Here is a 12,621-nt window from a genome sequence, read left to right as displayed (position 1 = left end):
TTAAACGTTACGTCTCAAATGAAGATACACAGATTTCTTGAATGAGAACGCTGCAGTCTGGCACCTCTGGCTGTGGCAACATGCACCATATGAGTTTACTGACCTTGATGATCTAAGACAGAACCAGGAAAGGACTTTTTACTTTACTTACTCTCTTCCTCGATTTTTTTTAAGCTTTGGATTTTGCAAAAAATACTTTCTTCCATTAAACTCGGAAGCTTTAAAACTAACAAGTTGTATGAGCGGCCTGATAGCTGAGTACTAAGAGTGAAGGCCAAAATCTATCAGCAAAAAAAGAAAGAAAAAATCCCCCCAAAATTAAATGAATAATCTTGACAGGCGCTCAACATGAGCATATTTCCCCAGTCTTGGCTCATTTACACTGGCTTCCAATACGTTGTAGAATTGATTTTAAGATTTTATTGCTTGTTTTTTGAATCTCTAAATGGATTAGCTCCGTCATACCTCTATGATCTGTTAACTAAAAATACTCCTAATAGAACTCATGTCAGCTGATAAGTTGCTTCTAGTTGTCCCTAGAAGCAGGCTAAAAAACAGAGGAGACCAGGCCTTTGCGATTGCTGCATCCAAACTTTGGAACAGTCTGCATCTTGAAATTAGGGTCTCTCAAACACTTGACATTTTTAAAATCCGTTTGAAAACACATTTTTACTCTGTAGCTTTTAATTTTGACAGAGTTTTGTTTTGTTCTTTTTGTGTGTTTGATCTACTTTTTCCTTTTTTACTATGTCCAGCACTTTGGTCAACCTGTGTTGTTTTTGAAAGTGCTTATAAATAAATTAATTGATTGACTGATTGATTGATTGATTGAATATTTTAAAAAATGTCTTCTGAAACACAGTTAGAAAAGCACCACACATAAAAGAGCACATATGCAAATTAGTTCTAAAAAAAATCAAGTTGCCAAGACAAGTTGCCTCTACTCGCTTACCTCCGTCAACTGAAACCACAGGAAGGAAAACACCTAGAAGACAGATTAAAAATACAAATACAAAATATGTCAGCGTTGTTTAAAATTACACAGTGAAAAGCACCACACAGCTGTTTTAACTGAAATATATCATAGATGGGAGCAGACTTCATAAATAACTCTGTCCTTTTATGAGGAAAGACTCCTGAGGGCTGATGTTTAATAAAAGAAGCAGCTCTTCAGCAATGTTTAGGTCATAGCCACAAAGGCCTGAGTATTACTGGAAGGAGGAGCTACGTACTGACAAATGACAGCCTGGCTGAAAAAATGTAGTGCAACAGATCAGGTTATGAGGCTTTTTCTGTCTGGAGATCCTAAATTAAGACAGAGCCTGGCAAAGAAGGGTTATAAGTTTGGCTGAGGTGAGAAGACTGGATGGATTTTCCAATGTGAAATAGTTTCCAGGTGTTGTAACAAGACGATCACAAATTGTTGTGTGTATTTGTTTTGTTTTAGGCAATAGTGAACCAAATGTAGTCACACAAGTAGTTCAATAATATGTTACCTGCGGGAAATGAAGAGTTATTGAGTCAAGTAGTGTCTGTTTAGTTAACTACTAAATCTATATATAAAAAAGAAGAAATGTGACCACATAATACAGGTCGGTTCATCCAACAATATCAGCTATAGCTGGTACAGTTTGATAAAAACGTATCCAGTGTGTTATCCTGCTGCAAGCAGCCATCACAAGATCAGTACACTGTGGGCTTAAAGGGATGGTAATGGTCAACAACAAAATTCAGGCAGTCTGTGGCTTTTAAATGTTGCTAAATTGGTACAAAGGGGCCCAAACTGTGTCAGTAAAATATTTGCCCGCAGCATCAGCACCACCCTGAACCATTGATACAAGGTGCGAGTGATCCATGCGTCCGTGTAGTCCGGAATTCTTATCCTACTATCTGAATGTTGCAGCAGAAACGGAGAGTCCGCAAACCAGGCAACATGTTTCAAATCTTCTGTTGTGCAGTTTCGGTGAGCAGGTGTGAAATGTGGACTCGGTTTCTTGTTCTTAGCTGACAGGAGTGGAACCTGGTGTGGTCTTCTGCTGCTGATGAAGCCCATCTGTTTCAAGGTGCTGTGCGTTCAAGGATGCACTTCTGCATATGCTGGTTGTAGCAATCACTTATATGATTTACTGTTGCCTTCCTATCAACTCAGCGCAGTCTGGCCGTTCTCCTCTGACCTCTGACATCAACAAGACTTTTTCACACAACTATTTTCTCTTTTTCTGACTGTTCACTGTAAACATTGGAGATTTTTGTGTGGGAAAATCCCAGCAGCAGTTTCTGAAATATTCGGCTGAGCTCTTTTGGCATCAACAACCATCTCATGTCCCTGAACCAGGTCACTTAAATCACTTTTCTTTGCCATTCACACAGCAAGTGTCCAACAAGTTTTAGCTCTTCATCAGTACCAGACACAGTTCCCATAAAACTACAGATGTCCTTAAAAGAACCGAGGTTTAACATTGTCATTGTCCGGCTCCATCCATCCATCCATTCGCTTCCGCTTATCCTTTTCAGGGTCGCGGGGGTCGCTGGAGCCTATCCCAGCTGTCATAGGGCGAGAGGCGGGGTACACCCTGGACAGGTCGCCAGTCTGTCGCAGGGCTAACACACAGGGACAAACAACCATTCGCACTCACATTCATTCGCACATTCACACCTAGTGACAATTTGGATTATTCAATTAACCTATTCCCACAAGCTGCATGTCTTTGGACGGTGGGAGGAAGCCGGAGTACCTGGAGGGAACCCACGCAAACACGGGGAGAACATGCAAACTCCACACAGAAAGACCCCGGCCTGATGGTGGAATTGAACTCAGGACCTTCTTGCTGTGCGGCAACAGTACTAACCACCGTGCCACCGTGCTCATTGTCTGGCTTTTGTGTGAAATTCATTAATAATGGATATATTTGCATCACAGGACAAGCTGTGGTCACCCCTGGACACGTGAAGCCTGTGCAACTAGAAGGACCAATCTCCTCTTGGAGCTGACATCATCCTGGGCTAACGCACAGCAATCTGGGATGAAAGTTTTGGAGTATCTAAAATTTAATCAAGCCACAAATCATTTTTTCCTCAATGACTCAGTGAACAGTAATTTTTTAGTTTCACCACGACATCACTGATGAATGCTGTGAAGACGACAAACAGCATTCTTGGGCAGTGATTGAAAGACAGGAGGAGATTATCATGTACGGGCCTTATTATCCTAACTATAGAGAACATAGTGAGGACCTCGTTATCAGCCAAACCCAGGAACTTCTGGAGTCAGAGAGTTTCTCTGAAGACATAAAGGGCTACATCTTCACTGTGAACAGCCCAAGTTTGGCAAGATATGCCAACCCGTGCATGCTGAACTTGGTTCATAAGGCTCTGGAGAGGTGGAATGCACTTGGAGTGAAGACTCATATTGGCCATATGAAGTGCTTGGGCTTTAGAGGAACCAGAGAAAATCTGTTTCAGGGTGTTAACTACAAACAGGTGGAGTGCCTAAATCAAACTGTGGACTATGAGAGTTATGTTAAAGCAGCTGAAATGAGCACCGATCTTAATCTTTTGTGTGAAACTGTGTTTTCTCTTCTTAAGCGCTTGCTGGGACCTCAACAAGAAAACATCCACTTTGCAGCCACCATGCAGAAGCAGGACAGGAAGACTTATTTTAAAAGCATGCGTTCTATATTTGAAAGCAAACCAGCACATGAGAAGAAAAAAAATCCTGACGCAGAGGGTGAAGGCACTGATCGACTCTGCAGAAGTTCTGCTTTCGATGAGTACCGAAAGTCTCCAGGAATATTTAGAAAGAGGGCGTGTTTTTGCACTTGGTTACACATTTAGCTCACAAGCGTGTGATGCTGGCCTCGAGGATATAATGAGACTTGCGTTTCAGCAGTGTTGGAGGGACTTGGTACAGGACAAGTGTGCAGAGGTCATCAGAGAAAAGTTGACTGAGGACTTTAACCACTGTGCCCTTCAGCTTTTTACCAAAAACACCGTGAACATCACAGAGCAATTTTTACAAATTGGGAAATTAAGAGGACTCAAAGGCTCCACGTGCTTTTGAGAAGAAGATGAAGTTATTGTAAGACACTGTCATTAGAAACAGAATTAATTCCACCACCTTTGCATACTGTTTGCATTATGTCAAAATGCTGTGTCTTTATTAGTGTCTTTGTCTACAATATGTCACAGATCATACTGGAGTGGAGTTTTTACATAGAAGCAGTAGCAATATCCTACATTTACAATGGTTGCCTCCATGCTTTTAGAAAGCAAATTGAAGTAATGCTAACATACTGTACAGTTAATCCTTTATACAGCTTATTGGTCAGTCCTTATATAGTAGATGGTAATCCGATGATGACGGTGATGATAATGATGTGGTTTGGCGCTAAACCTTTTAATTAAAGTCCAGTGGTTGCATGCCTGTGCATCTGTCAGCAGGGGGAGCTATGTGGCCTCCACATCACAATCATCACGTGCACTCTTCCTGCGCAGGTAGTTTATCATGTGTTGTAAGAGATGCCAATACTGACGTGTATTTTTCATACTTTGAATGGAAGAAAGTGATAAGGAGCTGTTATTATTGCACTGAGTAGTAGATCGTGTAGCGATCGGATAACTGGCACTGGGGAGTGGTGGATCCCATAAAGTAAGTTTAGGGGGGAATAGTCATTCAAAGGTTAGATGGGCTAATTACACAGTTGCCTTTTAACTGCAGATTCTTGTCAGCAGAAATACCGATCTGCCAATGACAAAACATACTGTTGTGCAGGATGGCCCACTGCCGTGGATCCCTGGGACACTCTATATAACCTGTTTTATATTTGCTTTACCTTCTATTGCAGTTTGAAAAGAGTATAACAGATCGCTCATTGTTTCAGTTTGCTGAATTTAACCTGCATAGAAACACTTAATAGTTTGCGTCTGCTGCAATCTTATTACATTACAACTGAACTACAAAAAAGTACTCGTTTAATTAAACCTGCAAACCCTAAAAGGCACTGTACTTTCCCCTAAACAGCGTGCCAGTTTCTTTGGATGAATCCAAGGGAAGATTTTATCCCACACAGTTAAAAAAAAAAAAAATCAAAGCTTTAAGCACCATGAAGAAAAATGTGTGGAAAGTCTATTGTTGAATTGCCTTGATACAACCAGTGGAAAGTGATCAACTCTACTATATTTCTGGTTCTTTTATATACATGTATCTGAGCTGGCCTTTAAATACACTTTCTGTAAACCTGGTGGTGCAACTTTTTACATTAAGTTTAAAAATTGTGATTTTCTTTTTAAACATTTTTTGTGTATTTTAATGTTTTTCCTTTTTGGCAAAATATCCACAATCATATGCAAATCAAAAAAAAAAGTTATTTTAAAAAAAATGACTATAACTATTATTGTCATGTATTATGTTACAGTATTTATCTGTCGAGGAGGGTGACGAAAAGTTTTCTGTCGTGTTACTGAGTGAATCTAGTCACTGCTCTTCTTTCAGATTTCTATAACAAAGTCCATTCAAGTCCTTGTTTGCTCTGAGTTCACACACAGTGTGTGCAGCACTGTAAGGCCTCGTTTCTTCTGTAGTAGCTCCCAGATTTCTGTTCCTGCACTGACAACGCTGCACAGCGGGCAGGAAACAGATGGTCTGAACCCAGAGTCTGTCAGGAGACTTTAATAGGTATTCTGTGGTTAGGTAGGTTTTTGAGATGTTGGGTTGTAGGTTTTTTCTAAGCCAGGATTAGGCTGTTCCAGGGTTCAGCTTTGGAGCCAGAGGACCCGTTGTGCCCCCCAGGGGACATCTTCAGGGGAATGGGGCCTCCTTGAGTTGCCATGTAGGCTGGCAAAGCAGAAATCTGGAGAGATAATGGAGAAGGTGATGAGAAGTGGAATTTTTGCCATCTTTCTGTTCACTTCCCACTACCTCTGAGTGACACGTGGTTAGGGAGGCATTGATTTTTACACTAATGTCTACCAAAAATCTGAGTTTATCGTAAATTTCTTAATGTCCTTCGAGATTTCGCCATTGAGGTGTCTCACCTGTGCATGTGAGCTGTGATGTGTGTACAAGCTGTGATTTTCTGGCTCCGTCTTTATCTGGCGAGTCTCCTCTGCAGTGGTGGTAGTGGTGGAGGTGGTGGAGGCGCGGGGAGTGCTGCTGGGTGTAATCGGAGCCCCCTCATTGCCTGGTGTCCCTGCAGGGTACAGCACAGGTGAGGTTACAGGTGTTGTACACATGTGATCCATCCTTGATACGTAAACCTGTATCACATTTGCACTGATAAATCTAAAAACGTTTATTTCTTCGGTTTGAAAGTACAAAGGACAACAGGTGACAGCAGAAAATTATCACTCTAATGTAGAACACAGGGGAGAAACGACATTTACGGCTCTGCTCCTGCTTGCTCTTAAATAGAAACACAAATATAATCAAGTGTGTTTTTGAAGCCCACCAGTTTGGGATTTATTGAGGTTCTTAGGTTTGCGTTTGCGGGTCTGGATCCCCTCTTTCTTCATAGCCAAAGGTCGAGGGACCTGTCGAGACACAAAGACAAAGAAAGAACCTTAAAGAAAACGCAGGTTGTATTAATATATATTAAACAATCAAAAAGGCTGGAAAACAGTTTTTAAAGAAAAGTTGATCACTGACTTGATGCAGTTTCTTAATGTCTTTTCATTTAGATGTTCTGCATTAATTTTTATTTTGCAAACCATCATATGTGCAAGTTTAAGACAAAGTTAGAGAGGCAAGGCTGAGATGGTTTGGACATGTGTAGAGGAGGGATAGTGGAGCTGCCAGGAAGACCACGGAAGAAGTGTGACAGAAGAAGATACAGGGATAGGTTGAGATGGATGCGACCCCTAAAGGGAGCACCCGAAAGAAGAAGAAGAGTGCAAGAGTTCTCCCATTGTTCTCTCTCTTACCCCGTGGAGTTTCATGTAGAGCCCACAGGCGTTGCAGACCGGCTCTCCCTCTGCGTTTCGTCGCCACAGGGTGGTGGTGGTGGTGTGACAGTTGGTGCAGGACAGGCCCACCCTCCTCGAGGCAGACTGCCACAGATAAAACATGTCGGTCGTCAGTGGAGTGACATTTAGCAAAGAGATGAAAGCATCTGTTTTACAGGACTTGCTAAAGGAGAAGATGAAATCGTGGGTGACCAACCAGCCGTCTCTGGGGTTTGATAAGAGGTCTGTTGATGCCGTTCATCTTATGGTACAGCCCGCAGGCGTTACACAGGTAGTGACCGGTACCGTCTCGCCTCCAGAGGGGGGTTGACATCGCTCCGCAGTTCACGCACTCTCGGCCCTCAGCGAAGTCATCAAACAAATCTGATAAGAGATGACAAATATAAGCCTAAAAGTTCTTTTTCTTGAGATGGGGCCACTGGTCATTTCTAACCTTTTGTAAGTAAAATACAAAATATGATCTGAAGTAACACTCAAATATTACTGGAACAGTTATGCTACAATACTTCTTAGAGAAATTAACCTCCAGCCGCTCTGATACCGCAAATATAAATCCATTGCTTTCCTTTTTTTTTTTTTTTTTTTTTTTTGGCTGATAAAAAAAAAAAAAAAAAAAAATCCATTGCTTTCCTGTACATTCAGACCCTGACAGTGATCAAGCAGTACAGTGGCATTCATGCACCAGCAGGAGGTGCAGGCTGGTTCCACTCAGGGGCCCACACAACCGCAACCTGGAGTCCTTCCTTAGCTCGCAACCCCCCGACCCCCACCCCCATGAGATAAAGGGTGGCTGGAAATAAAGATGGAATAGAGCTCAGTCCTACTGAAATGTCTATCATACCTCTTTCTCTTTTTCTTTTTCACTTAGCGGGACATCTGATAAATGTGATAAATGTAATCTTCACTCTCTCATCTGGCACATAACAAAGTGTCTCCCAAGAACCTCTTAACTATTTGGGATAGGAGACATCAATCTTTGGAATAGAGGTGAGAACACTACTAGTCCTTCTTCATATTTCAGCAATGCCACCACCAGCACGAGCTGTAATCTAAAATACGTGTCAGGTCTGAGAGCACCTTGATAAACAGCAGAAAACAGCAACGTATTAACTGTGGACGTCCCGTTCAAATCCTAATGTGTTTTAATCACACACACTTCGCTGTGCATAATTGCTCTTCTTCAGATAGCGTAAATCTGGCCCACATGTGTTCCTCCCTCGCCGCGCTGTGCAACCGGACAGGCAGTTGCACACATGCAGGCCTCCTCAAGGCTGAGAGCCAAACAGACACGACAGGGCGAGCTAACCTTGAGCGAGGCAGCAATTGTAGCCAACACAACGCAGCAACATGAGACAATACACAAAAGAAATATCTAAATGGAAGTTTTCATGCCCACTGTTTATATGTCAGCGTTTATCATAGTGCGGTTAAAAAACCCAGACACAAATGCTTTAGGAGGCCAGGAGTGAAAATAGAAATACAGAGTGTACATGGTGTCAGCTGTTACAAGGAAAAGGCTAAAGTCAGCAAGATAATGATTGTATCTGTAAACTTATTTTTAACATTAAAAGATTTAACTTTAATAGAATGAGTATTTTCTGAGTATTTTCTTGGGATTTTACACTTTTGCATTTTGGGAAACATAACCAGATTAATTAATCAGATTATCATTTAAGTCATAAATCTTTCTGAAATTTCAATGAAACTTCAATTAAGAAAAGTGATTTAACTCAACATGCTGGCCAACACAGCGTGATTAGCTACTATAAGAAACAATAATAATTATAATAATGTACTGCTGTAAATTAACAGTTCAATTTTCAGCAATGGCAAAATTTTAGGGTACATACTGTACTAAGTATTCCACTCAAGTTTTCTGATTTAAATTCTGATTTTAAAGTTTTTTTAAAAAGATTTTTTTAAAATGTAAAAAAGGGGGGCCAGCATGCGAAATAGGACACATTGTTACACATTATCCAACAACACTGTTTAATTGGCCCCATGAGTGAAAGAATGAAAAGACTAAACATGCCTGAATGCATAATAATAAAATATTTGTATTAAAATATCACCTCTTTCAGGGTTTATTTTTGATACCTTATTTAAGCCTTCAATTTGTTCTTTTTTTTTACCTTGCTGTTCTTGCTTTACCTAGTAAAATACATTTTATTATATTAATATTTTATTAACGCATATTAATTATTACAATTTAACCTGATTTTAGGGGTACTTTGTTAGATTTTACTTTAATAGAATTTTTGTATTTTTTTCCATGTTGTTCATACAAATTCCACCTAAACTGCTTTCATGACTTCCAGGAATTTATCAGAGTCATAACATAGATATTAGAATCTGAAATATCGATGAATTATGCTGTCCTTTAGTTGAAAAGTTATCCCCCCCCCCCCCCCCCCCCTCAATCTAATTAAACTTGAGCAAAGGATTGTTCAATTTAAGCATAAATAAATCCATGCATTGTATCCCACACTTAATAAATGCCAATATTGTTGTTTTCTACAATCAATATATTTATGGTTTGCAATTTTAACACGACCATGATAGCTTTGCTCAAAAGACAAAACTAAAGTGAATTTAGTTGTTCCATTTGAAGATCAAAACTGATTTTAGTTTAGTGCCCTCACATCCATTCAAGCTAAATGTCACTGAGCATTTCTGTGCGTTGATTAATGAATGAATTCTGATTAGATTTTATTTCCTCTTTTCCATCTTTACGGAACAAATGAGGGAGTTTCCCTTTCCCCAGAACAATGTGCTTTCGGCACCCGGCTGAAAGCCTCTTAATTAAACACAGAGACTTGATTGAATTTATTGAGATTGCACAACAGTGAGGTGTTACTGTTACGCTTGTAAACCAAATCAGAGTGAACACAGGGGTCTTTGTGACGAGTGTGATTGTAATAAGATGAAGAGCTCCGTTTGGATCAATGCTGTTATCTCTCTTTTTTAGAGATAATTTGAGAGATGCTTTTTTTTTTCTCCATGAAACTGTTGAGGGTCGGGGGGGGGGGAGGGGGGATGTGGCAGATGGAAACTGTACATGATATTTAGAAATGAGGAAGTAATGAGCTGTTAATCAGCTGTGAATAATAACTGATGTGGTGAAGAATGAGCGATAACGACTGGTTACTTCTGAGGATACTGAACTGGAAAAGTGGCCAGTTGTGCACGTTTGAATTAAAAGATGTTGCCCACCATCGTTCTGCATAAGTTCAGAAACTTTAGATGTAGGGGGGGAAGACAGTTTAAACAAACACAGTGCTTATTGGTGATGCAGACTATGCAAAACGTGAGCCACACAAAATCTGACAGCCTAAGCAAAATGAATGTGTTGTGAAATCTCCGTCATCCATGGTTCAGAGTACACTGCAGGCTGCAGCTACAGGCCAAAATCACATCCAGTACATAAAGGTCAGATATTAGATTAATCTGTTCACCTTAAAGTGACTTCTAACATGTCTTTTTAAATAATAATTAAATTATATATATATGTATATATGTATATATATATATATATATATATATATATATATATATATATATATATATATATATATATATAAGAATCGTGAAAGACTTCTTTAATAAATGATTGATGATATGTGACGCATGGATGAGATTCCCAGCAAGTAAAATCTGTCCTGATCCAAAAGGCCACAGTCAAACACAGCTCATAAACCGCAAATGGTGTTATCAACTCCACTTGTGTTAAATACTAATTTCAATCTTACCAATAATATTGCTCAGATTCATTCATAACTAATAGATAGCATGTTTCCTGTGTGTTGTTTATGTTTAACTATTGTAAGTCTAACTTTGGGTGTTTGGATTGAGCCTGATGAGTGTTCATATATATATATATATATATATATATATATATATATATATATATATATATATATATATATATATATATATATATATATATGTGTGTGTGTGTGTGTGTGTGTGTGTGTGTGTGTGTGTGTGTGTGTGTGTGTGTGTGTATAGATAGATAGATAGATAGATAGATAGATAGATAGATAGATAGATAGATACATACATACATACATACATACATACATACATACATACATATATAGTTAGGTATAGATATATATAGGGATTTAGAGATGTGTGCCACACATTTAAAACGGCTTATAAAACGTATTATTAATTTTGTTGAATTATTATAGATATAAAACTGTGTGGATTTGCACTCAAATGCATCTCAATTTAGGTTGTGTGAAAATGTTCATTTGTGATCAGCATAAATGTAAAAACGTGAACTTTTAGAAGATTTTCCCGAAGTCTATATAATTTTATATCTTTATAAACTATCAGAAATTGTACGTTAAATGTGTAAATATGAGTAAAAACATATATTCTTGTTCATGGTGTTAATGTTTTAAAATTCAGTTACCCTTTCTTTAAAATCACAATCTGCCTCTTTACAACCGCGTAAAAGTAACAAAATGGAGCCAAAATTGATATTGACCATTAATAATTAATGCACGTTTTTATATTTTTTAGTTTCGCCGATTAACTCTTATTAATTCCAACTTTTAATCTCTAAATTAAACAAATAATTGTGTTCTCCCTTTTGTAATCCATTTCATTTGTGCGTTTTTCCTTCTTAAAATACTGAAACACTGTATTTGTGTAAAAGTGTATTTTATTTCCTCACCTATGTTGGGGTGTCTTGTTGTCCCAGGAGGAGCGCCAGTTTGGAGACCGTGGAGAACCGGACTGTCGAAGGGGGACGCCGGCCACGTTCCGCCCACGTTAGGGCTCATGTAGGCCGAATAAGGGCTGTGATACGACCCGCTCAGACCGCGAGCGCTGTAGTGATCCCTACCGTTAGCGGAGATGTTCAGCGGACTTGTGTAAGAAACTGCCGTCTCCCGGGCCGTGGCCACCCCGGAGGACAGAGGCGGGCTGGTGGAGAAAGTGAAGCGCGGAGACACCGGGGAGTGGTTGTATGAGGGCACCGAGTCTGCCCCCGGCTGTGCCCACGCAGAGTGGCTCGACGCCGGGCTGCTCTGCTGCGACGCACCGGGCGCCTGAAGGTAAGGAAGCGCAGGAATCATGGGTGTGACGACCCGGGTGGTGGGGACATAAACCGGAGAGGTGCCCGCCGAGGCGTTATGAAGAAATCCGGCCTCGTATGAAGAGGGTCCGTGGTTGCTTGTCATTATGCCCTGGTACATATCCTCACCTTGAAGCTGGACATCCGCGTCGGTAGAAGGTATGAAGGCTGTGTGGATGCGGTTACGCACGGAACTACTGCGTGTTACCGCAAAACATCTGGTTTAAAGCAGCTCGCGAAGCTGGCTTAAGTCAGGCTACTTGTTCAGATCTGATCAAGTCAAGCAAAACAGCGCAACACTCAGAGAAGTGAAAATAAACGCATTAGTGAACACACAAGAGAGGAGGAGGAGTGACAGACCCTGTGATCAAGATCCAGCTGTCATTATCTATCTCTCTCTCTCTCTCTCTCTCTCTCTCTCTTTTTGCCAAAAACAAATCCAAACATTTTTTCTAATGACGTTTCCAAAACTGCACAGTATTTATTTCATGGATTCCAGATAGGCCTATCACATGGATTTGGCGAAGGCCGAGCACTTTTTGGGGGGGTCTATTTTCTTTCTGACCTATTATCTT

The 12,621-nt window shown here is 40.2% G+C and overlaps 1 protein-coding gene across 1 annotated transcript; it reads right to left on the bottom strand.

Moving 5' to 3' along the window:
- Positions 1–4,124: 4,124 nt before the first annotated feature.
- Positions 4,125–12,386, bottom strand: gata4 (GATA binding protein 4). The gene is made up of 6 exons (XM_026143188.1): positions 11,645–12,386; positions 7,157–7,323; positions 6,919–7,044; positions 6,447–6,528; positions 6,034–6,188; positions 4,125–5,849 (listed from the first exon to the last, which is right to left on the bottom strand). The coding sequence occupies exons 1-6, from the start codon at positions 12,165–12,167 to the stop codon at positions 5,724–5,726; spliced, it is 1,179 nt and encodes a 392-aa protein (XP_025998973.1). The 5' UTR covers positions 12,168–12,386; the 3' UTR covers positions 4,125–5,723.
- Positions 12,387–12,621: the final 235 nt, after the last annotated feature.

This window comes from Astatotilapia calliptera, chromosome 15 (genome assembly GCF_900246225.1).
Source record: "Astatotilapia calliptera chromosome 15, fAstCal1.2, whole genome shotgun sequence".
Taxonomy (NCBI): domain Eukaryota; kingdom Metazoa; phylum Chordata; class Actinopteri; order Cichliformes; family Cichlidae; genus Astatotilapia; species Astatotilapia calliptera.
Note: the sequence above shows the minus strand (reverse complement) of the source record. Positions and strands in the feature narration are given on the sequence as shown.

What these genes read in the sequence shown, in the direction of transcription:
- gata4 (XM_026143188.1), bottom strand. Translation starts at nt 12,167, where the DNA reads ATGTACCAGGGCATAATGACAAGCAACCACGGACCCTCTTCATACGAG. An exon ending in TCAAACCCCAGAGACGGCTG is followed by an intron (nt 7,045 to 7,156) that starts GTTGGTCACCCA and finishes TATCTGTGGCAG; the next exon opens with TCTGCCTCGAGGAGGGTGGG. An exon ending in TCTACATGAAACTCCACGGG is followed by an intron (nt 6,529 to 6,918) that starts GTAAGAGAGAGA and finishes GTGTCTCGACAG; the next exon opens with GTCCCTCGACCTTTGGCTAT.